The sequence below is a fragment of the Heliangelus exortis genome, chromosome 10, assembly GCF_036169615.1.
Source record: "Heliangelus exortis chromosome 10, bHelExo1.hap1, whole genome shotgun sequence".
Taxonomy (NCBI): Eukaryota; Metazoa; Chordata; class Aves; order Apodiformes; family Trochilidae; genus Heliangelus; species Heliangelus exortis.
Window position 1 is genome coordinate 9,482,210 of NC_092431.1, and position 25,614 is coordinate 9,507,823.

The 25,614-nt window shown below is 40.9% G+C and overlaps 1 protein-coding gene across 2 annotated transcripts; it reads right to left on the reverse strand.

Annotated features, from left to right (window-relative positions):
* Nucleotides 1-378: 378 nt before the first annotated feature.
* Nucleotides 379-25,233, reverse strand: HTRA3 (HtrA serine peptidase 3). Of its 2 annotated transcripts, XM_071753403.1 has the most exons (9): nucleotides 24,387-25,230; nucleotides 15,839-15,938; nucleotides 13,944-14,166; nucleotides 13,062-13,256; nucleotides 10,535-10,567; nucleotides 9,759-9,873; nucleotides 4,095-4,143; nucleotides 2,229-2,324; nucleotides 379-1,356 (listed from the first exon to the last, which is right to left on the reverse strand). In XM_071753403.1, exons 1-9 carry the CDS (start codon nucleotides 24,808-24,810, stop codon nucleotides 1,191-1,193), a joined length of 1,401 nt encoding a protein of 466 aa, XP_071609504.1. In that variant the 5' UTR covers nucleotides 24,811-25,230; the 3' UTR covers nucleotides 379-1,190. The 2 variants fall into 2 exon arrangements, with proteins under 2 accessions (XP_071609504.1, XP_071609505.1); XM_071753404.1 differs by lacking the exon at nucleotides 13,062-13,256 and having other exon boundaries at nucleotides 24,387-25,233.
* Nucleotides 25,234-25,614: the final 381 nt, after the last annotated feature.

A 25,614-nucleotide genomic window follows, 5' to 3' on the forward strand; every position in this document is an offset into this window, starting at 1 on the left:
GTCCCAGCTTTATTACTATAGAGGTTCACACTTTCTAGCTGCAAAACAGGGTTAATAGTGTTTGTTTTCTGCTTCTGCTCACGTAGGGGGAGATTTGAGGACAAGATCCCAGTGAGATACGCTCTGAGTGACATCAAAGTACAACTCATAAATGTGGAAAAAAAAAAACCCAACAGTGTAAATAAATGACTCGTGTGCAAAGCATTTCTAAGCAGTCTAAGTAAGGGCAGAATAATTATACTGTAGGGTTGCAAAGGGTTTTCATAATAGCAGGGCCCAATTTTCTGTAAGAAAATTTTCTCTTGGGAGAGTCTATGCCATTCTGCAGGAAAAGGGTGGAAAGACAGTCTTGTTGAAGAAGAGGTTTACACCAACACATTATTTGTGTAAACTTTAATCTCCTTACAGTAGAAACATACAAAGTATCAGCCAAAAGTAGTAGTAAACAATTTCACAGCAAAGCTTACTAGTAAAATGCAAAACTAATTTGTACCAAATTCTTAAAAAACTGTGCACTTTCTCAAACGTAACTTTGTTCAGCACATCGTTTTGATTTACATATAATAAGGCATTAATTCTATAAGAATCATTTACTGTATTCCAAAATTGCATGACCTAGGTGTAATACTCTATAGCCTGATACCATTTTGTTCCTTTCCATATTTACAGATTTAATCTACCTGCAGTGATGTGTAGCATAGGAGCACTAAGAACCAATACAAGCTTTGCCAATACTAGTTTCACATTGAAAAAGTTACATAAAAAAAAGCTCAATTGTGCATTGCAATTCTTTAGTTCTGCTGCAGCTGTGACTGTAGTTTCAGAATAATTTCCCCATTCAGCATGCTACCTCACTTCCAGTAGCATTTTGGTGTCTCAAAATGCAGAACTGAATCTGCTCAGAACCTGCAGGAACTGGAAGTGGACCCCATTTTTACCAGCTATCCAAAACTTGGTTTTCTCCTCCCCCTCCCCAGAACACCATACTTAAATTTCTTTGAAAGTTAAATCTTCAATAAATGGCATAATTGAATTAATTCTATCTACTATGTACATAAATGGCACAGGCAATTAAGTTAGTCCACCTTGTCATTAGTCAACAGGAAGTATAATTACTGTAGCTGTAAAGGAGGTATCTAGTGTTCCAGAATAAGTGAGTGTAATTATGATGAGAGCTTTCTCAGTTCTATTTACATGACAACTTCAGGCTCAATATTAAATAGCAAGTCATCATTTCCTCTTCGAACTTCAAGTAGTAGAGGTGATTCATTCATCACAGCCTCTTGGAGGTCACTGGAAGTCATCAAAGGACGTCCATTGACTTTAACAATGATATCTCCATCCTGGATCCCTCCTCTGCAAAGGCAAGAGGAAAAAGGCAGTAAGTATGCACTCCATGCAGAGGAAAAGGACAAAGACTCTTCACCATCCCATGTGGCTGATACTCATTTCAATTTCCATCAAAGGAAATTCCACCCTTCTGCTTCTGAAAGAATAATCTGTAGTACTTGCTAAATGCAAAATCTGCCTCTCATTATTTCATTGGGCATTGTCATCTTAAACAGCAAAAGCACAGGGACAGTTAAAGTAGCCTCTCTTTGTCTTCCACAAAAATATAGCAAAGGAGAACCAGAAAGACTACCCATGACTGACTTACTCCACTCCATCTGTTTGCTTTTCTCTCCAGTATGTGTCTCAATCATTTGAAATTAAACCACTCTCAGAATTTCAAGACAAGCATAGTGTGTCAATGTAACAGAATAGCTGCTTTCATTGCCTTTGCATTTTCTTAATAATTCAAAAAAGTAATTTTTGGAAGTATTTATTTTCCAACTTTTCTATGAGACAGCCTCTTCCTCTAAGATAAAGCATTGTCTTAGACAGTACCTTATGCGAATGCTATCCTGTTTCTTATTTAACTCAGTCCAAGTTTCTATTTATTATTATTCAACATACTTTTTGAAAACAAAATTTGTTACTTTGTATTTCAGGTGTTCTTTAAATTTGCAAAACTGCAGGCTTTTCATATTTTCAAGTTCTGATATTTAAGTATTTCGATTCTGTAGATGTGAGTAGAATTTAAACTTTTTCTAAAACCTAAAATCAATACTTTTATTTGTTAAACACATACTGAGGCTGGTATGAAGAAGTACTTGAATATAAATAGAAATATTACCTACTAGTTTCTAGAATTATTTATGGTGAAGAAGATAGTGTGTTCTGCATACCTATGAGAAGGTGAGTTTGGAACAACTTCATGTACATAAATTCCACTTCTGACATCAGGAAAGTCAGCATTACTGTGTTTAAGTTCTTCCACCAAGCTATAAGAAGAAAATAATTATATAGCATTTGATTCCACAAGAAAAGCAGTAGCATTAAAAAAAAAAAAATTAATTTATTCTCAATGTTTTTTCACCAAAATGGAATTAACAATTAACCATTTGCCCCATGTTCTTTTGATGAGAATGCAGAGAATTCAAAATTGGATTAAGACAATTAACATAGATTTTAAGAGAGTCAAAACTACCTACTTGTGCAAAGCATTCTGTATTTAATGGTCTCAAACATCTTCTGGAACAATCTGACTTTTGCTTTTTGTAACAGCAGCCTGAAGGCACTGGGAAGAGCACAGGGGCAGTAGCACTCTCTGTCCTAGGTTCTGTACAGGGACAAAATACATTCCTCCCCCAGAGAACTAATGCTGGTGATGGGAGAGAAATTTGCTAAGGATTTTGTTCCTTAATTTTTCTTTATCTAGAAAAATTTAGCTTTTTATAACTTCAATCATCAGATCAGAACTGTGAGAGTTTACAAGGAAACTTCAGATTCCTCAACTTTTAATGAATTATTTGTGCATCTCTTTCTAAAGAAAGAAGACAGAAACCAGCTGCAAAATACAGACTCTAAAAGCATCCTCTCATTTCTGAGATTACATCATTTTAGGTCTGTGTGACCTGAGATGAGAACTCATCTCTAGAACCCATCCCTAGAATGAAAGGGTTTTAAACTAATAATGGATTTTCTGCTGTCTGCCATGGAAATGTGGGGTGCCTCAAATGGAAAGTAAGCCAAAATGGCTTCACACAGGTTGACTTTATTTGATTTTGTACTGAGGAAGCTAACAATTGCATGACTAAAGCATACACACAAAGGGAAGTAGTCTTTTCCTGAAAATAGGCCTGGAGAAATCTTACACTGCTTTTCACTAGACACCCCAAAAAGCAGTAAAATCTCACATCATGTTCACAATTATGCACAGAAACGTTCTGAGTTTCTCTCCATTGGTGTTGGTGTGGCGATGCTAATGCCATTATCCTGATTTGTTCCAGCTGAAGATCTGATCCTTTGGAGAGGACTGCAAGAGTGTAACTCCATAAACAAGGATGGTTTTACTACAACCCCAGCTGGAAACTGTTGTGGATAATTTTTCAGTGCTACCAAATTAGAAACATGACTACTGCTGGAAATAAACACAAGTATTAGAGCCCTCATTTGTTATCCCAGAATATATCTGGGACAAGCAAGACACAAATCAACATGAGAAAGAAAAGACAGTAAAGAACTGGAGGAGGGTGTCCATATTCTGGCTGTGTTAACATGGAATCATGAAGCTTTAGTTCTCTGCTTCAGAAACCACTTTTTTTCCATTTAATGGGACAGCACCAAATCCCCCATTATATGGCCTCCACTGGTGCTGATAAAACTACTGCCAGAGCCTCAGGCAGCTAATCTGTCACTAATACTCATGGTCACCTGAAAGCAGCAGCTTGCTTAAATGTCATCTAAAACCTATCCTAACTCCAGACATCTTTGTCAAGCACCAAAACCATTATTCAGGCTCTTCCTCATTTCCCTCATCTATCAACAAAGCATCCACCACTGCCTGTATTTAGAGTATGACTGACCATGATTTTCCAGAGAACATTTATTTCACAAAAATCATTAAAATGTTTGCAGACTTCACAGAAGTTAACACACACTTCTGCATTTTCTATAGGTTTGTAATGAAAGATGAATGATACGAGTTCTGAACCACTACTGACCACACTTTGTACCCATGATCACAGGGATGACCTTGCTAAGATACTCACGCAGGTGTTATTGTCAGCATTCTGATGCCAATGAAACGTTTCTTTCCATCTGAAAACAACACAGAGGATATTTAGAAATTTAGACAAACACTTGCAAAAATAGCTACTTTGATGACCCAAAATACCCGTCAATTCAAACAGGATGTATCAGCTTTTAACAAAACTAAACAGAATTCATAGATGTCTACAATGAGGTAATTTTTTAATTCTGGTTAGCCTTGGTGTACAGAATCCCTCTCCCTGCAGAGGAAGAAAGGCATTTACATTCCATAAAAGTCTTCCTTAAGAAACTCAGGAAAATTTCTGTGGTCTAGTATCACATTACTTCAGCAAATGGAAAGTTTTTAAGCCACCATTTCACCTGAAAATGGTCAAGGCAATGGAATCCTATGATGTTTTCATTAAAATGTTGAAATGGGATTTAAAGAAATTAACATTTCCACATTTCAGAGAAAGGACAACCAAAAGACTCACACTGATTATTATTGTTCCTATCCCAAAGAATGAAAAGCAGGTTTTAAAAACTCCATAGACATTAGCCAGGACTCTAGATAATCTTAAGTGGTGAAACTTCACTCCTTTAGGAAGAGCACTGCATTTCTCCAGTTGGCTTTTAGTAGCCATGATATTGCACAGTTGTCTTATGAAAAAAATGCAGTTTGATGACATCCTGAAGTGAGTGCTTCTGTAGTTAGTAAGTGTGAAACATTTCTCCTTACTTGTTCCAGCATAACTACTTCACAATTTCTTTAAGCTCCTCCATGTTCTCATGTGAAGAAAAAAATTAAAAAGGAGATGTAGAGTCTCCTTGAACTTTTCCTTACCAAGAAAAAATACTCTCAAGTAAAGGGATTACTCCTGAACCATACACATGTCCAATATTCCCATTAGTGTCAGTGAAAACATCAACTACTAAACTGGATTTACTGCCTTATGAGTAATTTTACATCTGCTAATGACATCAAAATCAGCTGCAGCACGAGTGATATGAAGAAATGAAATTATTCAGAATTAAAGTCACACTTGGGCATGACCATGAACTCATGGTCACGGTGCTCTCACAGTGCTTCTCTAGCTTACATGAAATGAATTTAAGCTTTCACTTTTAAAAAACATCCAAACTTGATAAATTTCCTACCTGAAAATAATCCCCATCACTGTAGTTTGGACAGTTAAATTAAGAAGTTGTCTTCATGACACACATACATGAGAGACTCTGGTGACAGCTTACTGTATGCATTAACCATTTTGCTGCTGGTCAGTATGTGAGTAAGAAAGAGGCAGAAGCACAAAGGATACTTTGGGGGCTGAGTTAGGAATATTTACATGAAAGAAAACTGAAAGGAAGGGACAAAAGATACTGATCTAGAGGAAACAAAGCAGCAAGAAGACTGAGCTAGAATGAAAAACCAAAGCATAAATGCTGCTTATCCTAAGGGAGAAGTATTTCCCCAATGGGTAATGATACATTGAAAAATAAGGCTTTGGGGACAAAAAAGTATCTGGCAGCTACAAACTTATTTACAACTAAAACTCTCATTCCACCATCATCTTTGTGCAGTTTGGGGTACTATTCATGCATGATCATGCATGAAAATGCCAAATGGCCTTCTGCCCTCTCTCCAAAGTCTGACACACTGCAGAGGACAGTATGAACTGTCACAGTAAAAGTCACAGTAAAAGGTTACTTAATAAAGTACAAGTAATACCTATGAGCTATGGATTTTTTTGCAGCAGAGTCTACATTCCTTCCTTCTCATCCCCCAGACATTTCATGTATCAGAATGAAGGTAAAGAAATTGCAGGTCTTTAATTCTGCAAGTCTATTCCTTTCAAATTTAACCCAATCTTACACACAGGAAAAAACTCTCATCAACAATGACTTGAGGGAATATAATTTTCCAGTTTATTAGAAGTATCAGCAGAGACTGAATATGCACAGCAAACCACTCGTGTTTGATCATCCTAAAGGATGGAGTTTGATGTCAAATTACATTGGCAGAACAGTATCTGGCACCTGGAACTACCACTATCACATTGCATCTGCTCTGTGAATGAAAAGTCTCAAAACCTTTTATTATGGCAGTTTCTGCAATCATGAGGCAAAAGGAAAAATAATTCAGAGACCTGGAATAAAGTCAGATCATAAATCTTAGAAGTGGATCACCAAGGTGAAGTCCCAGCAGCAGCTTAATGAAGCTTAATATGTAGGAAAAATAATGAACAAATGCGAAATCATTGCAGCTTCAGGCTGGAGCAGGCCATACCCAGCATGGGTTTAGGAAGGGCAGGTCCTGTCTGACCAACCTGATCTCCTTTTATGATCAGGTGACCTGCCTGGTGGATGAGGGGAAGGCTGTGGATGTGGTCTACCTGGACTTCAGCAAGGGCTTTGACACTGTCTCCCACAGCATTCTCCTGAAAAAGCTGTCAGCCCACAGCTTGGACAGGGGCACTCTGCGCTGGGTTAGGAACTGGCTGGAGGGCCGGGCCCAGAGAGTGGTGCTGAATGGTGCTGCATCCAGTTGGTGGCCGGTCACCAGTGGTGTCCCCCAGGGATCAGTGTTGGGACCAGTTCTATTTAATATCTTTATCGACAATCTAGATGAGGGGATTGAGTCCATCATCAGCAAGTTTGCAGATGACACTAAGCTGGGGGCAAGTGTCGATCAGCTGGAAGGCAGGAGGGCTCTGCAGAGGGACCTGGACAGACTGGAGAGTTGGGCTGATTCCAATGGGATGAGGTTCAACAAGGCCAAGTGCCGGGTCCTGCACTTTGGCCACAACAACCCCAAGCAGCGCTACAGGCTGGGGACAGAGTGGTTGGAGAGCAGGCAGACAGAGAGGGACCTGGGAGTCTGGATTGACAGGAAGCTGAACATGCGCCAGTGTGCCCAGGTAGCCAAGAAGGCCAATGGCATCCTGGCCTGTATCAGGAACAGCGTAGCCAGCAGGTCCAAGGAAGTGATTCTGCCCCTGTACTCAGCACTGGTGAGGCCACACCTCGAGTACTGTGTCCAGTTCTGGGCCCCTCAGTTTAGGAAGGATATCGAGGTCCTGGAGCAGGTCCAAAGGAGGGCAACTAGGCTGGTGAAGGGACTCGAGCACAGATCCTATAAGGAGAGGCTGAAGGAGCTGGGGCTGTTCAGCCTGGAGAAGAGGAGGCTCAGAGGAGACCTCATCACTCTCTACAACTACCTGAAAGGAGGCTGTAGCCAGGTGGGGGTTGGTCTCTTTTCCCAGGCAACCCTCAGCAAGACAAGAGGGCACGGTCTCAAGTTGTGCTGGGGGAGGTTTAGGTTGGACATTAGAAAGAATTTCTTTACTGAGAGGGTGATCAAGCATTGGAATGGGGTGCCCTGGGAAGTAGTGGATTCTCCGTCCCTGGAGATATTTAAAAAGAGACTGGATGTGGCACTCAGTGCCATGGTCTGGTAACTGCAGCGGTAGTGGATCAAGGGTTGGACTTGATGATCTCTGAGGTCCCTTCCAACCCAGCCAATTCTATGATTCTATGATTCTATGATAGTAGAGAGACACATTGAAACTACATTTTGTTTTTGTAAACACCAGGACAGATTAAAAACTGGTATTTGTATGACCAACTCAGATTTAAAAGACTATGTCCAAACTTATTGAACAATATTTTAGTATCTCCAATATGCCACAGTCAATTTGGAAAGAGCAGTTTCCTAAGGGAATTTTATCATCTTCAGGCAATACGATATTTAGAGCAAAATGGTAATACCCTTAAACTTAACTCTATGACCTAATTGCACCATAAGGGCGGATCCCACTGAAACTACTGAAACATAAGTGAGTAGAAGAAAACATAGTAAAAATATATAAAAAAATCTTCTTACATAAATTCCTTATGTCAAGAAATAAAGTCTGTTCAAATAACCTGAAAGCTATTACCAGAGGCCTAAAAAATGCAAACTAAGTCTCAAATATGGTGAAAATATCTCCTAGAAATTTTCTTTCTCTGTGCATCAAGGGCTTCAAATAACTTCTTCTGCCTGTAGCAGAAGTAGAAGAGGTACTTCAGAGAAGCAAAAAAAAATTTGAAATTGACTATGGCCAGGGTATGCCAAGCAACAATGGTCACGCTGAAACCTTTGCTTTTGATTAGGGGACAGTTAAGTATTTTTAAAAAGCAGACATTATTTTACAATCACAAGATAAACTTGAATCTCTCTTTTTTTAAAATTTTATTTTTTGATTAGGGTTCCACAGTCAAAGCTATCTCTAGGTCCCTCTAGCTGAGCTCAGTGAGTTCATCATTCTCTGGAAGCAAAGGTGCCTGATGGAGCAAGGTGGCTGATTTCAGTGGTGGCATCCTCAGCCGTCCCTGACTTTCCAGCCCTGGGTACCAGGAACCCCCTGGCAGATGTTAGGCTTTCAGCACCAGGCTTGGATTTATGCCTCTAGAGCCATATCTATCCTGCCTCCCTGGTTTGAGATGAATAGTTTGGTTCTGAATGGTATTAGTCCTGTTCCTCTCAGCAGCCAATGAAGAGTTAGTAACCTGGCTGAATAAGTAGGTTTTTTGACTTGCTGTCTGAAACAAAATTATGCCAGCTAGTTTGAAATGTACTTTTCAGCACAAAATTAACAACTCTTTCAATCAACTTTCCTCCCCCAAATCAACAAGTGAAAAAAATATGGGGAATTTAGGAAAACAAACATATGAGCAGGTGCATAACTTTAAAACCTCTGACTAAGGCAAGTTTCTGAATTAACACTATCTGAGAGAACACTGAAAGGGCAATGGTGTAGGTGAATAACCCTGGCATCAGCAACTGGATGACAGCAGTAAAACACAATTAATATAAAGATTCAAGAGAAGGAGCAGCCAACAGTCATGATACAAGGTAAGCAGGTGTGGACTGATGAAATGGCAAGCAAAACAGAAAGGAAGGTTTCACCTTTATGAAGCATTACTAAATCACCTTTGGCTGTCCAGCACATACAATGACACTTTGTACAGCATTCCATTATTAGGCAGGAACATGAAACAAGTCCAGAGTACTGCACTTGACAGTTCCTGGTGTTTATTTTTTTTATTTGTTCTTCAGTACAGAAGCCTTTCTTTTTTTCTGCCTCTGCCATCCTTGCATCTGTGTTTCTTTTGGACTTAGAACATAGTTTTATTTTACCGAGGTCTGAGGGTCCATCACAATATCCAATTATATACCACTGACACAGATGACTATGGCAAATAAAGATCATCAGCTCAGTAGTGCACCCACTACAGTCCATCTATGGACAAGTGTTTTTAAAAGTTTTTATGTTATTCTCCACAGTACATCTTAATGTCCTTTTTGTATGGACAATATATGAAAAAGAAGGGTAAGAGTCCTTGAACAAGTCACCAGCTGTTCTCAAGACCACCTGAGACTTTACTGACTCATCTGTGTCTTCACGGTCCTCAGGGCCCCTTTTTCGCAGATTTATACAGATACTGTCTATTCTTTGGGGGCTTGAGTAATAAAATGTCTCTACCACTTCTGTGAAGTTGTTTTCTATCTCCTAAGTCTATGGTGTTCTATACTGTAAAATAATGCTGCTCCTTTCAGTAACAGGATCCCAGACCTGTGCCTTTTGACACTCCACCAAGACACCAGGAAAATAACTGGAAGATGTCACTGTTTCTTGCCTTACCTTTACTCTGTTTGTCATGAGACTCTGTAAGAAACTGAGTGATGCGGTCTGAAGGAATAGCAAAAGAAATTCCAGCTGTGACCTTCAAGGTGTTAATCCCAATCACTTCACCATCCTATTGAGAGACAGCACACAATTAATTGCTCCTAAGTGACAGGGCTCAGCTCACTGCTGAGCATTACATGTTAAAACTGGTGTAAGAAATTTTAGAGTGTTGTAATCACTCAAGAAATAAACAGTACTTATAAGGAAGGATCTGGGCTCTGATTCACAGTCCCTTCTGCATTTAACTGTGATGGCCAGAGAGATTTCAGTACAGTTTGTTCATTCAAGGTCCATCCCATCACTTGGCAAAAGATTCCCTCCACTGGGCAGGCAGTGGAATCACAGCTACCACTACAGACACAATTCACCGATCTGCAAAACCAGTGCTGTTTCAAGGCATTCTATTTTACAATCAGCTACGAAGATTAACCAGGTCGCATTTTTACGGAGCATCCCAGGTTTCATAATGTGAACAAGCATAGCCGTTCCTACCAGATCCCATTTTCATCACTGCTATGTAAAATTTCTTCTGTTCCATGGGGAAATGCTTGAACTGAGACCTAATTTTCATATTTTGTATTAGCTCCAGGGTAGCTGCCTGCTATTACCTTGAATGACTGAAAGCTGGTATGACCTATGAAACTCCAAAAAAACCTTATCTCTGAGGTATTTCAAACTAGCTCTTGGAATAAAACTAAAAAAAACCAAAAAAACAAGTCACATGGACTTACCAGGTTAACTAGAGGTCCTCCAGAGTTGCCATACTATAAAATTGACATAAGAGAACAATAAATTGGTGCTTCACTGTAGGAAATGCAATTTTAATTTCAAATAGCATTTTGTTTTTAAGTAAAAGAAAGAGAGTAGGTGTTTTCTTAGGCAGTACTGAAGGATATGATATTGATCACAAAAGATTGCAGGTAGGTCTCACCTGTCCTGTTCACACTTCTTTTTTTCCTTTTCAGAAAGTTAGAAGCAGCACTCCAATTACTACGTTCAAGAAGAGCCATTAGAGAGTTAAATCAAGTATTTTGATTGTTCTAAAAACTCTGAGAACAAGATTTTGAAATTACTCATTGCTATTTAAGGTTATAATTCAGTGTGATGCATGCACAGTACTTCAGTAGTTTTATGCATCACTTTGGTTCTAATGCTGTCAGTCTCATTCTCCACCAGAGAAGAGCACAGAGCTGTAGGTGTTAAATCACAGCATATTGCTCTGAGGTGCACACTAAGCCAGGACTGATTTAGTAATAACAGACATGCAGCTCTCTCCAGAGTGGGCATATAGCACCTCTGAGCAATCTGAAATTGCAAAATACCTAATAGCCTTCAAAGGAAACATGCAACAGGACTACAGGAAGTGGAAGTTGGAGAAGTTCCTTGTTCATCTTCATGTTGGCTCAAAAAGTTTGTTTTTGAGTAAGGCCAGAATTTTAAAGTAGGTCTACTGGCCAGCCAAGAGCAGCAACTTACCACTCAAAATAAACAAAAGCTAAGTGATGCATGACAGCAATATGAGCCATATAAACTATTTACACTTTGATAGCACTGGGCAAACCTTATAGATTCTCAGAAGTACAAATCAGACACTGAGTAAATGGAGATCCCTTTATTACATTGTCTCTTTTCAGTGCTCAGAGGCTACACACTTCATTTTTGTGTCTGACTGACACAAAGGAACCAAGGTAGTGAGTATTCAACCTTCCTCAGCATATTATCTTACACTCAGTTGTGCTCTGCTTGAAGAATATGATAATAAAAGAATTCCAGCACATGCAGTATAGTTCCATCTAGGAACGTATGGCCCTGTTTTATCCTGCCCGTGTTCCTGCTGCTCTAGCATTTCTCAGGAGGCAGCTTCATGCACATTCCTGCAGAGTATTGGCTGAGCCACAGGAATGCTCTGAATAGACCAGCTCTCAAACTCCTCCCATTCTCAGGAGAAAACTACTGCATTAGCTAAACTCAAAGCATTCCTATGCCAAGGATTATCTTCATGTTTTTTTGGTCTCAGATGGCAAAGCAATTCAAATGCATTGTAATTTTCCTTACCTCCTCTACAATCACTATCTCATTTGGTCTAGCATTACCTGATACACTCTGCTATCCTTGTCTAAACTTGCTCAATAGCTTTTGAGGGCAGTGAATGCCTAAATATATACAAGGAAGCAGTTTGATCTTGAGGAATGCATACAGGCATGAAGTCGACAATCCCATGGTCTAATTCTGTCTCTGCCACCAATTCATTGTATACTCCCAAGTAATCCATCCTGCATAACTTTTCCTACTCTACAATTGAAGAAAGTAATTTCTGTTAAATGCCTTATGAGGTTCAGCTCCTGGATCATACAGAAGCTTTTTTGAAAAAGCTCATTTTTATATCATATCTTAGCTCAAAAATAATTATCCTCTTTTTTTTCCCATACAATTTCTCTCAACAAGTCTGTGATCATAAATAGTTGTGAAGCATGTGTGTAAAACACTGTTATGACTTCTTATGTCAAATTTGATACTGAGGCCCAACAAATAGATTCTGAAAATATTTTCCTTTCAATGTATAACAGATTTAAACTGTAAAAGTTCCAGCAATTTCCTACCTCAGAGGTACTTGCAGTCGTGATTTTAGAATCACTAAGGACTTGAGCTGTTGGGATCCCTCCAAGCTGCTCTGAAGGCATATTATTTTTAAGTATTTCTACACAACCTGCTAGGACTCTTAACTCAAAATTGTATCTCAAACGTCATGTTATTTTACATCTAGATTCTTATTTGTTGCATGTGGTGTGCAAAGGCAAGAAAACAACAAAAACCTCAATCCTCTCTTCAGCTCCTATCCGGGTGCTCTGTCATTAAATTGAAGCAGATATTATCAACTAGACTACTCCATCTGGTTCTAAGGCATGGAAATGAAAGAAACATTCCATAGCTTTTTTGGCCAGATCAGCTGAACAAGCAGAGAATGGAATGTGTTCATTTACTATTGGTCTATGCAACTCTGCATTACTGAGAAGATCTACAGAGTGAGAAGGGTCTGTCACATGCAGTATTTTCACAGGCAGTCTCAAAGTGGGCATTTCTCAACACTAACGCCTGGACACAACTCACAGACACTGCATAGTCTTTTGTGAAAAGAAGAGCCTATCACTGATTCTAAACAAAGCTGCTTTTATTCAGTAGATTCATCTTTCAGAGCACACACTTCCCTGCTGAATAAGGTGGAGATTTCAAGGTCCCATGACTGAAGCTCATACTTACATTGATAATAGCATCTGTCTGAACATAATCCATATCTGAGTCCCTCAGGCCCAGTTCTTTGCCATCTCGCTGAGCAGTGCTGACAATACCTGTTGTCACAGTATTCTGTAAGGCAAAAGGGCTTCCAATTGCCACCACAAATTCTCCTGGCCTCAGATCAGCTGAGTGTCCCAGTAACAATACTGGTAGTTTTTTCTTAAATAAGCACAGAAAGAAAGAAAGAAGCATGAATGTATACCTGAAAATAACCAGAGTGGAAAGATCAAAAACTAGCAAGAAGTGAGGAACATATGTTTTCCATTACATTAATTAAGGAACCATACATTAGCATATACCAAAGACTTCTATCAGGCAAAATCAGTATACAGCAGGGTGCTACTGCTTCAAAGTGTCCTCAGGAAGAGATTGCCAGCAGCAGCACCTTTCAAATTCATCTATAAAAGAACGCCAGCAAGATTCTGAAACCGATTTCCCCATTTCCCATCAGCTTGTTCCCTTCTCCTGCTAGAAACACCTTACAGTCCAGCTACTGACCAGCCTTCCACTTTCCTTATACCATGTACTACTTTGAAGTCCATGTATTGGCACAAAGCTAGAGGTATTAGCCAAACAGTCTGGGTCTTCTGGTAAAGAGAGAAGAATATGAGCTGCCTCTTTTTATTTTTTTCCTTTTGCATTTGTTTTAGCAGTTCCTACCACAGAAGACAAAGTAACTTAATTCTAAAATACATAAAATTTCCAGACCTACAGAAATGGTTCAGTACATTATTTTCCACAGCTACATTTCCAAGGATTCCCTAAACATATATTCATGCTAATCTGTGCCAAAAGCAACTGAAATAAGGTTCCCAAATTAATCCATTAATCTTTTAAGTCACTCACCTTAGGGTGAATCTTTATTGTTGCAATGTCAGATTTCTTGTCAATATCTCTGATAGTTGCTTCATAGGAATCTCCATTCTGTAGCTGAACTTTCAATTGCTGTCTCCCAGATATAGCATTAGTGCTTGACACCACGTGGGCATTGGTCACAATTAAACCAGAATCAGACATAATAAACCCAGATCCACTGGAAAGTGGAACATTTCGACCAAAGAGAGGATGCCTGTAGAAAAAGCAAGTGAATCATAAGAGAACTTAGAGAAGATTACCTAAGAAATAATTTACCACCTTTCACCTTGAGAAATAACTTTAAAAAAAATTAGAAAGAAGTGATCCTTTTCTGAAACTTGTGACTGCCTTTACTCAGCCAGGGAGATGGGAATGGGTATTTTCAGGCAACCTGCAGCACCCTTTTCCTTTGGTTTCCAATTCTATCTTCATAGACTTGCAAAGAGGGCAGGTGACAAAGAAGGACAGGACAAGCCCATCTGATCCCACCAGCTGCTGCTTCTATACAGTACAAAAAAGACAGGAAATAGTAGAGCTGACAAATGGACTGATCCTCTAATCGGAAAAAAGGGAAGAAGAAGCAACCCTACAGCTGGACAGGGGAGTAAAGGAAGAGGTGACATCCCATGAAGCCCAAGTATAGGCTGGCAAGAAAAAGCATATCTGGAAACGGAATAGACTGGGAATGAGAAAGAAAAAAAATTAAAACACTAACAATAGGTAAAACTTGGTGGGAAACCACATTTGCTGGAATATAGGCACTTAAAAAAACTTATAAACTGTTTAATGTATTATGACTTTTTTATGAACAACCATCATAATGACCTTAGATTTGTTAGGGGAACAGAAAGAGCGCCTGGGAAGTAGATGAGAAAAGGTCTTCATACTCTTCTTTCTTTAAAAATGTGGCCCTTATTAGGAAATTGTTTGAAAGTTCTGGGCTATTCATCAGTAAGGGATTGGAGCCAGTCCCAGCCTGAAGGCAGTATCACAATTAGCACCCAGCAGGCTGCTGGAGAAATATTTATTTATAGGAAAAGAACAACCAATCTTAACTACAAATGCAAAGATCTTAAATATCTTCAACTTTAACATTCTCTCAAAACACCACTCACCCTGTGGATAAAGCTATGTTAAGAAAATCTGATTATCTTGATTTTGTATATTAAAAAAGCCTATAAAAATTCTGCAAAATTTTTTAAAACATATTCAAAATTAGAGTGCTCCAAGCAGAAAGGTATTCAGGTACCGGAGAACATGCTACATTTGCAGTAATTTATTCTGACAGCAAATAGGTTTGAGCACTCAGTGTCAAACCTGCCTCCCAGACTGTTTTGAGCATTTGATGTTAAACTTGCCACCTCAGCTCCAGCTTCAATACACTGAATATTGCTATGTTTTAGTCAGCAAATTTAGTTCATTTTTTTGATATCAGATAATTTGTACGTTTAGATAGGGTACATTGGGTCAACATGCTACCTCTTAATGTTCACCCTGTGAAAATAAAAGCACTTTTTATTGGAAGTGGAATAAGCAAGAAGGAGCTATGTTTTTCTAGGCCACCTTCTAGCGTTTTTTTTTTTTTTTTTTTAAACTGAGATAACAAACATAATCCAACAAGAAAAATATAGTGAAGGCTGAAGAGACGTCCAAAGATAAACAGATCAATAAAATTGATCTAAACAGCGACAAAACAATTTTTTTGTACACCCACTTAGGTTTACAAAACACCTAAATAGGTAGCTCTCTGGCTAAATGACAGTACTGCTATGTTTTTCAGTCTTTTAAGAATTTCAAGAATTCAGAACAGAAGTTAGTACATTAGAAAATCTTTTTAGACTTTTGTTAAACAATTTAATTAAAACACAAAGCACTGAAAGTGTTACCTGAGGAAAAGTTCAATGTGCACAACTGCAGGTGCAATCTTTTCCACCACATCTGCTATGAAGTTGAATTTGTATCTTGGGCTGCTGGACTGTAGGTGACCTATACTAGCAGAAAGAATTGGATATGTTAGTAAGACAATACACTTTCTTACCAATTAATAAATTAATAAATATGCTTTGCGTTGATCTGTTTTTCCTGCTAGGATAACTTCCAAACAGGTATTGGAAAAAGAATCAATGTTATTAAGAACATTTAAAATTTACCCAGCATTTTGCTTGATTTTCAGAAAACTAAAACATCAGCATCACATGGCTGTAAGTTCTTGTACTTTCTAAGAAGTCTACAAGTCTTGTCTGGAGTATTTTTCTCAGGACAGCTACCAATAATTCTCCAAAATGCACAAGGCTACAGGATAATTCAGGCTGGAAGGGACCTCAGAACGGCTCTAGTTCAGCATTCTGCTCAAAGCCCAGTCAGCAACAAAGGCAAACCACATCATTCAAAGGTTCTGTCCAGCTCCAAGCAGAAAGGTATTCAGGTACCGGAGAACATGCTGGGACTTGCAAACCTCCAAGGATGGAGACTCCAAAAACTCTCTGGGCAACTTGCCCCCCTGCTTCACTGTTCTCCATGAGGTAAAATAGTTCTCCCAGTATGTTCTACTGTAAAGAGCTTGGCTCCATCTTCCTGCCAACTTCCTCATGAGTACAGAAAGGCTGTTGAGACCTCCTGAAGCTCTCTTCTCCAGGCTGAAAAAACCCAGTTCCCTCAGCTTCTCATAGAAGATATGTCCAGCCCCCTCAACCACCATCATAATCCTCTCCAGAACTCACTCCAGTTTGTCAGTGTCTTGTAGCAAGGAATCCAAAACTGGATGCAGTGTTCTAGATGTGGTCTAACAAGTAATATCTCTGTAACATTTGGGAACTGCATTTAGAATACGAGTTAGGATTTTTTGGAAGTAGGCACACTAGAAACCTGCTGTAAATTATAACCTTCGCACCTATAAGGTTTTGAAATTCACATTTAATCTGTCACAAGCAGCTGGGCATAGCAATAGATTACTAAATACTAAGCACTTTGAAAAAAAAAACCCAGGTAATGCTATGTTCAACAGCACTATACCCAACATTTGTGAATACTGAATCGAATTCTGTAGAATGAATATATTTTGAAGGGAGAGAAAAAAGCAACCTGGCTTCTAATGTCACAATATCCTGTATTCTAACATCGTAACATCACAAAGTAATAATACTGCTTGTGAGAGAATGTATTTATCTGCAATCCCTAGCACATGGGGACATATCACCATATATGCTAAACATATTCTAGGGAACATATCACTACATTCAAATAGAAAACTTTGGTGTTTGCAGCCTGATAGTCTAAAATTAACAGTGGATTGTAGGGAAGGGAGTAGATGAGTTGTAATCAGATACAGCAATAACATTTTTGGCTTTTTTCAAATCTGATGCAACAGCACACTGTTTATCCCAGGAAATTTAATTCTTTTTGTGCCTTTTAGACAGGTGGAAGAGGCTCTAAATTCTAATTTCTTAAATGCATCAGCTCTTCAGAAATGATGCTTTGTGCTATCATGATTTGCTCTTAAGTTCAGCTCATGGTGAAGGATGAACTTACTCCAGAGTAGTTCTTGCATACCAAGTCCACATCTAATTTTAAGGGTTCTAGATTTGCCTATTCCTGTACCACATGTAGTGGGTCTATATATACATTCTGTCTTTTGGAAGTATGCACTTTTCTTTCATCAGCTGTTTGTCTTTAAAAGAAAAGTAGGTAGGAGCCATCATAAACTAGATGTTATAGTTCTACAGTCTCTCAGAAAGTTTTCACAATAAAGTGTTACAGGACCTACAAAGTCACAATGTGAAAGCCTTACATTATCACAGTAATCAAAAGACTTGAAGCAGAGACAGGAACTTATGGAATGGACCCAACATGAGTACCAAGGGAGAAAGTACTGATGAGACCAGATCAAGACAATTAGGCATTACTCCATAGGAGTCTGTGAGTTCTTTTTCCTGTTACTGGACATGGGATTTACTTTCGAGGGGAAATGAATCATGCTTACACTTAGCAAGCTAAATTTACATGATGCATTTATCTTAACAGAAATGACTATGCACCTATGAAAGACACCTGGCTAGAGCCTCAGCTGATGAACTAGGATAGAACTGGGGAGCAGGGGAAAAGCATGATGACTGCAGGCTTTCAGTTGGTGTAAATCAGCATAGCTCTATGTGAGTCAGGGCAACTAAATCCTTTTGAATCTGGTGAGTGCTGAACTGTTCTGCCCATGCCAAATGTTCCCAGAATTACACATGAGCAAAAGCAGAGGAGGATGCCTGTTAAAGAACTCAGTTCTGCACCACACCTGAAGAGCCACCAAGGAAGCATGATTGGCAGTGGCTTTCCAGGTGAAATTTGGGGCATTCAGAGAGAAAAACTCTGAAAAAGGTAGTGGATTAACGTAACTATGAACAGAATCAAAGAAAATAAAATGCAGAGAGGAGACCGTAAAACTGAAGCAAAGATTGTCTTCTTTCCCTATCATACTGAAACTTCTTTCCAAACCATACTGAAAGCCTTTCTCAGTCTGAAGCAGAAGTCCAGAAGCTCTCTGCTGGGGTCAGAAGACAAGAATACTCAAAACTGAAGGTGAATCCAAATCTGCACCATAAGTGGAAATTTGAAACAAAGGAGGATCAAGAATAACACATATGCAACCTTTATAAGACAGGTGTATCTGAAGGTCTGATTATACACAAGCTGTTCTTATTTGTGTCTGCTGAAGAGTAAATAGTCATGAAAACTGACTTAGGAAGCTGAGATGTCTTCATAGAAACTAATCTCTTTTGAATCATTTTCTGAAAGCTGGTAGTGATAGGAACCTTTAAACACATTACAAGACATCACGGGAGCTTGAACTGTGGACCTGGAATATTAACTGCAAAGTATCATTTACTCACAGATGCAGCCCTACTTAAGGGAACTGAAATGATAGTACTATTGCACATTTAGTGTGCAATTTTTAAACTGCTGGTTTTCATCAGAAGTTATCAATATACTTCTAGAGGGAGGAATTGCAGCCTGAGAAACTGGCTGAGAAACATTGTGTTGTCACCCAGAAAGCAAGTGTTTTAACTGTAGTAGTAGAATCAGGGTTTATGTCAGACCTTCAATCTATCCTGTAATTTGCATTAGTTGGAAGACAGTAGCTGCTGCTACTTTTCTTACTAAAATTAAAACTGTGTATTTTTCTTTCTTGATTCTCCCTCCCCCCTCCCCCAAGATCTTCTTGCTGTCATTCAGAGTTTCAGGGAGCTCTCAGACCTCTGCTGGACTCTGAACATAAAAGCTCTGAGTTTACAGCAGCCTTGTGTGTTTTGACCTATTGACGTACTGAGACTTGCCATATATTTTTTCAAAGGTCTCTCAATAACATTCATTATTTTCCATGGTATTAGTGCATGTTCAACATCATCTCACACTAACCAAAGCCAGTTTATCTTGGAAGAGAGCCATCATTTAATGCAACTATCTGTTGTATAACCAAAAATATCAAAGGTGCTGCAACCACCTTGAAATCAAAACAACTGTGTACTGTGTGAGTCTGTAGCTGTCTACATATTTCTTACTCAATCTGCTCCATAGCCAAAAATCAACCACATTTTCAGCAGATCTGAACTCCCATCCTATCATTTAAATCATTTAAATCATTAGATCTTCAGAAGCTCTCCAGTTCCTCTCACAGAGGACTCAAAACAGAGACTTGGATGTAAGTGCATAAACAGGAGTTAAAGATGCTCATCCATTTTTGTAACTTCTGATCTTACATTTCCAGTTCTATGGGCTTCTACTACATTGGATTTACATGGCTAAAGCTGAGTGTCTGTTAGGTAGGAGTATCCTCATTATCAGCTTAAGACTTTTCCTAGTAGTGTCCTGTCCAAGCTATGATTTCATTTAATAGTGTTGTATTTATTTTTTTTTCAGAGACAATAGACCCACTCCAATCTCATTAACACTGCTGTAAATCAGAAGCAACTCCAACTAATTTGTAGTTAGCCTAGAACAAAGAGAACTGAAAAACATTCAGCAGAAATTAATCGCTACACTCCCACTGTGGACAATAAAGCTGGAGCCATTTACATTTGCAGAAGACTGAAAGTTTCTGAATATCTGCCAGCTTATTCCCTGTAGTATTAAATCACCTCACATTCAATACTTTCTTAAAGGCAATACATTGTATTTAAATCCACAATTTTATACACATTAATATTTTGTGAGCCTGGGAAACTCCTTCTGGTAAGTCTGTTCCCTTGCTCCCCTTTTAAAAGCAGCTTCAGAAAAGATCTGTGTGTTCAGCAGAATTATTATGTCTAAGGGAGGACTGCAACCTGGCAGATCTGATCACCAGGGATAAACACTGTCTCTATTGTGCTTTCATGGAAAGAAATGAAAGACAAATAAAAGATTATAATGTCTCTGCTTAAAAAACAGAAATATCTGCTGGAAACATAGGTTCATGGGCAGCTTTTCTGATGAATTCAGCATTAAGATCAAGTTGCATAGCTGTGCACTGACCATAAAGCCTTGGTGAGTTCAATGCCACATTATAGTTCAGACAACTTGTTTATACAATGGATGTCTCCCGTGCGCAGATGAAAACAATTTGGTGAACCAACACCAAAGTGGCTTTTGTGTGCAGTGCAGCGACCACAACAGCCAGAAGGAGACAGATTGGCACAAGCCTCCCATCACACACACCTCACTGACTTCAGATGCTGGTTGTTCCTCCTTCCCCAGTGACCCTCATCAGAAGACACAGTGAGAACATCTCTTTCCTGTTAGCCATCCTACTCAAAGCAGTGAAGTACTATTCTCTGAATATTTACCAAATACTCTAAAATATTCATCCTCACCTGCAGGAAATCAAAACAAACTCAGCCATATGAAAAAGAATCAGTAAAGGAATATGACTGAAGTTTGTGTTTCCAGCCAATACGCTGCAGTTCTTTTCCCTAAATGCAGCTGGTGTCAGCTGTAAGGCTTTGAGGGCACTAAAAACATCAGGAGAATTCAGTATCTCTTCATGGGATAATTTCTCAGACATGCAAGTAATGTTATGCTCTGCTCTTCCTCTGTATCTTCAAGGTTATGTACAGTTACACACTCCAAACATCCCACATAGAACTATGTGCAATGACTCTATTCTTGCATTAACTGTATTCCAAATGTTTATTTTAGGAAATTGAATGTTTAGGCTCATATCTTACAGAGGTTTGATTGACATGGGCAAGGCTTTAGATCATGACCTCTTTCTTAGTGACTCAATGAAACAATTCACAGGACAGACATTCTCAGGCAGAACCCTGCAAATGTACTTGTTTGCTGGAACTTCTTCCTCAAAGGTTTTCTAATCAAGTGTCTATTTTTTTCTTATTGTGATGAGAAAATAGCACCCTTCCTTTAAAAACAAAAGAAATTTTTGCTTCCACATCCTAGGCGAGAAAATACAAATGTACTGAGAGGTCATAAACAGCCCTTTCTGCAAGAAAGAGTCTGACAAATTGGCCTGCCATAGATTGCAGGTCACCTTGTGTATCTTTTGAGTGAGGAGTGAGACACTTAGATTGAGATGTGGCATTGTTCACACTTAAGTCTGCTGCAGAGAGAAATAGGGCTCTGTAAGAGGGGGTTGTCGTCTCTACATGTTTATGCCATTACTTACACACAAGCCTGCAACAGCTCATCTTTCTCACAGCAGGCTGACAGAAAGCAAGAAAAAGCTATCTGCTTCAGAAAACCCCCGTATGCAAAGGTATCTAGTGTTGGAAGAAGGGGAAAAAATCATCCTGGTAGGCTATAGTTTAAATCTGCCTAGTTCTGCAGACTCCTATTTGTATCTCAGAAAAGTCCATGGTCCCCTAAGGTGCATCAGGCTTGCTATATAAGTAACAGTTTTCAGAGCATAGGCATTCTGAAGAACATCAATGATAAAGTTCCTGTATCTCCATGCAGCACACAACCCCTTTAGTATACTGTATCTCCAATTTTTCATCTGGTATGGGGTTCTTCAAGCTAATCCAGGTCTTCAACAAGGAAAAACTATTTTAAATTCTGTCAATTTTGGAATTATCACTCACCTCTTTCCTTCCTTCCTTTCTGCACCCTTTACTGTTTTTTGCTACACTACTTCTTATTCACCAGGCTTGTCATCAGGAATCCACAGCTAAGTTTTCTCCACCTATCTTATTTTATCAGAACCAGAACCTAACTTAGTATCAACATAAGCAACTGCAAAGTGACAGGAGCAGACATTCCCAAAAGCTGCTCCTCAGGCTCATCTCATGTTCTAAAAATGACCTAGGTCACACTATGTAAGGCTACTGTTATCTAAGATTGTTTTAATATATGTATGGTAAAACTGGTTTTAATTTATAACTAGCTTAGCCCTTCAAACTCTGAGTCAGCTGAGTCCAGATTCCTTTCAAGAACAGGGAAAAGAGAGAAACTTGACAGTAATTTTAAACTGCAGACTTACTTCTAAACCTCTCATTACAGCCATTGCATGTTACTGTTAAAAAAACAACAAAACACAAAACCCCAACAAAAAACCCCATCATAATTGAGTTCTATTCCTGGCTCAACCATCAGCTCACTCTGACCTTGGGCAAGGCACTTGGGTTTCTTTGAGTTTCAGTTTGTGCAGCTGTAGAATTCAACAACAAAAAATAAATTAAAACTTAACAGAGAACCAGATGCTTTATCTAAGCTGAGGTTTTCTAGGACAAAAAATAAAGCCAAAATAAAGTTAACACTAAAACAGTTACTTCTACCTCATAGCTCCAAATTCCTAAGCCTATTAACAGTAGATTCAGGAGGACTCCCTAAAGAAAATGCCATATATACCAAACCCCAAGCACTCAGTAAGCCCTAAGATGCAGGTTATCATACTCATCTTGGTTAAACATTCTGATTGTTTCACATGGATCAGTTCCAACCAAGTATTAGGAGTACTAGAGCTAATGGATACGGATGTGTAAAGGAACAGGCAAATGGCATTTTACAACTACAAAATACTAGAGAGACTGATCATTGCAGCTCCAGACTGGCATCTGGAGCAATTCTTGGCTCTGATAAAATACTCCTAAAGGAACTCTAGGAATATCATTTGACCTCTTCCTTCTCTAGGTCACATTTTACTTCCCCTTAAGAGCAGGATATATGAAAGGCTCCCTATTCACAGAAAGGCTACAACAGTAGCCCTTTCCCTTCTAGCACATCTCCCCCCACCCAGCACCATCCCCAATAATTTTGAAAGTTTCCTGTCTGTGAATAAAAAGGATAGTGGTTCACCTGACATAATGGAAAACAGGACTGTACGATTTAAAACTCCATTACTTCATTATAACTTTCCTTTCCAGGAACAGTATTAGAAAGACATTAGAAGCAAACCCTTCAAATAACATATCAGAAACAATATCAAATAATATTAGCAGCATTGAGACTTCCATAAATCGGTCCAGTTTAATAGTAAAAAAAAAAATTAATTACCAACTTAAGTGATTATGAAACTTTCTGAGGTTAAACCATCAAGCCTGAAGTTGACGTAGCATACCACAATATCTGAGCCTTAGTACATTACTGCAAACAGGAGACCATTTGCTAATCCTGAGTGTCAATATTTTAAACTCTAAAGATGGTTCACAGGCAGTTTTTCCCACTTTAAAGTACACAAGACCACCAACCTTACTGTGAATGAAAGCAAAACATGCAAAAGACTATCTATATATTTCATACAATAGTTGGGTCCTCTTCTTTATTGTTTCAGCTACATGGCTTGCAGAGGCATTTTCTGCCCAGAGCTGCCTGTCAGGTGAATCCAGCTGACCTCCAACCCACCACCGGAGAAGTCCCAAGAGCTGAAGCATCGCCAGGTCCTGGTTCTGCCTGCACAGCTCCTGGCACCACGGATCTGCAGCTCAGCCTGTGCAGGTGATGCCACCAAAACTCCTCAGCAGTGAGTGCCCACCTTATGAAACAAACACGGCAGCTGGCAGGAGGAGAGCAAGCTGGTCAAGCGGTGACAGCTGAGGAGGTGGCCACTGCCCTGCCCTGCCAGCCCAACGCCCTCCGCCGAGCTCGCTTCCATGCTCTTAAGTGCCATCACCTCCTGCTCATGGGAGTGCCTCAGCAGTGACATGCATGACGTCGAATCATTCACACTCTCACTACGGAGGGGAAACCTTCCCGAACCTCAGTCCGACGCCTCCAGACCCCACTGAAGATCAAGAAGCTTTTTGCCATTTAGAAAAGCCCTGCCACCCCTTCCCCGCACCAAGCGATCGCTAGCAGCCGGGTGAGGTGCCTCGGCCTCGTAGCCTCTCGAAAGTCCCTGGAGCCACCCAGTCTTCCCACGTCACTGAAAACAGTGATTTTCCTCAGGCTGGACCCCGGCTCGCCCCTGCGCTGTCCACCCGCCGCCCTCTGCCCTATGGGCAGCCCCCACCATGCTCCTACCCGATTCGCAGGCTCCCTTCTGGACCTGGGCGATACCGGGCAGACCGTGCTGCAGCGCCTTGCGGCTCACCGCCTTCAGCTGGCAGATGTTGTCGTAGGTCCGCCCGTCGCTGCCGCACACCTGGGCGCTGAGCTTGCACTGACAGACCCCCTTGGCGAAGCGCTTGCCCATGGGGTAGCGGCAGTCGAGGCTGTCCCCGCAGGGTGGGTCTTCCTTGCGGCCGCAGGAGTCCCCCTCACCCGCGGCGCAGATGAGGCAGCAGTTGCAGCGGTCGGGGACGTATCCGCTGGGGCAGCTGGGGCTGGGGCACTTGGAGACATCGCAGCGGGTCGGGCACTTGGCTCGGGAGGCCGAGAGCTCCGCGGCCCCTGAGCTGCAGCCGAGGGAGAGAAGGAGCAACGGGCTCAGCAGCGACAGCCGCATCCTCGGCGGGATGCTGGCAGGGACGGCGGCGGAGAAGGGCTGCGGGTCCGCCCGGCGCCAGAGGAGGAGGCGGGGAAGGTGCGGCTGCGGGGAAGAGAGGGGGGGGAAAGTCGTCGGGCTTTATGAACACACGGCCGGGAAAGTGTCGTCTACCCCCGAGCAGAGGTTCTGCAGGCGGAGCGGGGAAGAGCAGCGGCTGGAAGGAAGAAGGCTGGAGGATAAAGCCGCGGAGTCAAAGCCAGCTCAGTCTGTCCGAGGCGCGGCAGCTCAGCGGCTCCCCGGCACTAGCTGGCGGGGCTGAGGCGCCGAGCCATGGCCAAGCTGCCGCCAAAGGTGAGCTCCGTCCCCCGTCGGCCGCGAGAAGCTGAGAGGCCAGGGACGAGCGGAGCGGCAGCATTATATGGGGGAGGTGCCCGGGACCGCCGCCGCAGCTCCGTGGCGGCCACGACGGCCAGGCCCCACCCCGGCCGGGGACGGACGGCTCTCCGCGGGCGGGCCGAGGGACTGGGGAGAGCCCGCCTCAAGGGGAGCCCTGGGCCGGGCCGGGCGGGCTCCCTAGGAGCGGGCAGGGCGAGGCGGTCCCATGCGGGGCAGGTGCCGCCCGTCTGCTGGCAAAGCAGCCCCGATGGGGGAAAGGCGGCGGGGGAGCCCGGTCCGGTGGGACACTCGACGCCAGCAGCTGTGGGTGAGCGAGGTGGGTTGAAAAGGCAAATATATAGATGTAAGAAAAGTTACGTGAAGAGGGCGGTCGTGACCTCTGTAAGAGCTGGGAGCAGAGAGCTGGCAGGCGTTTTGTCTTCCCTC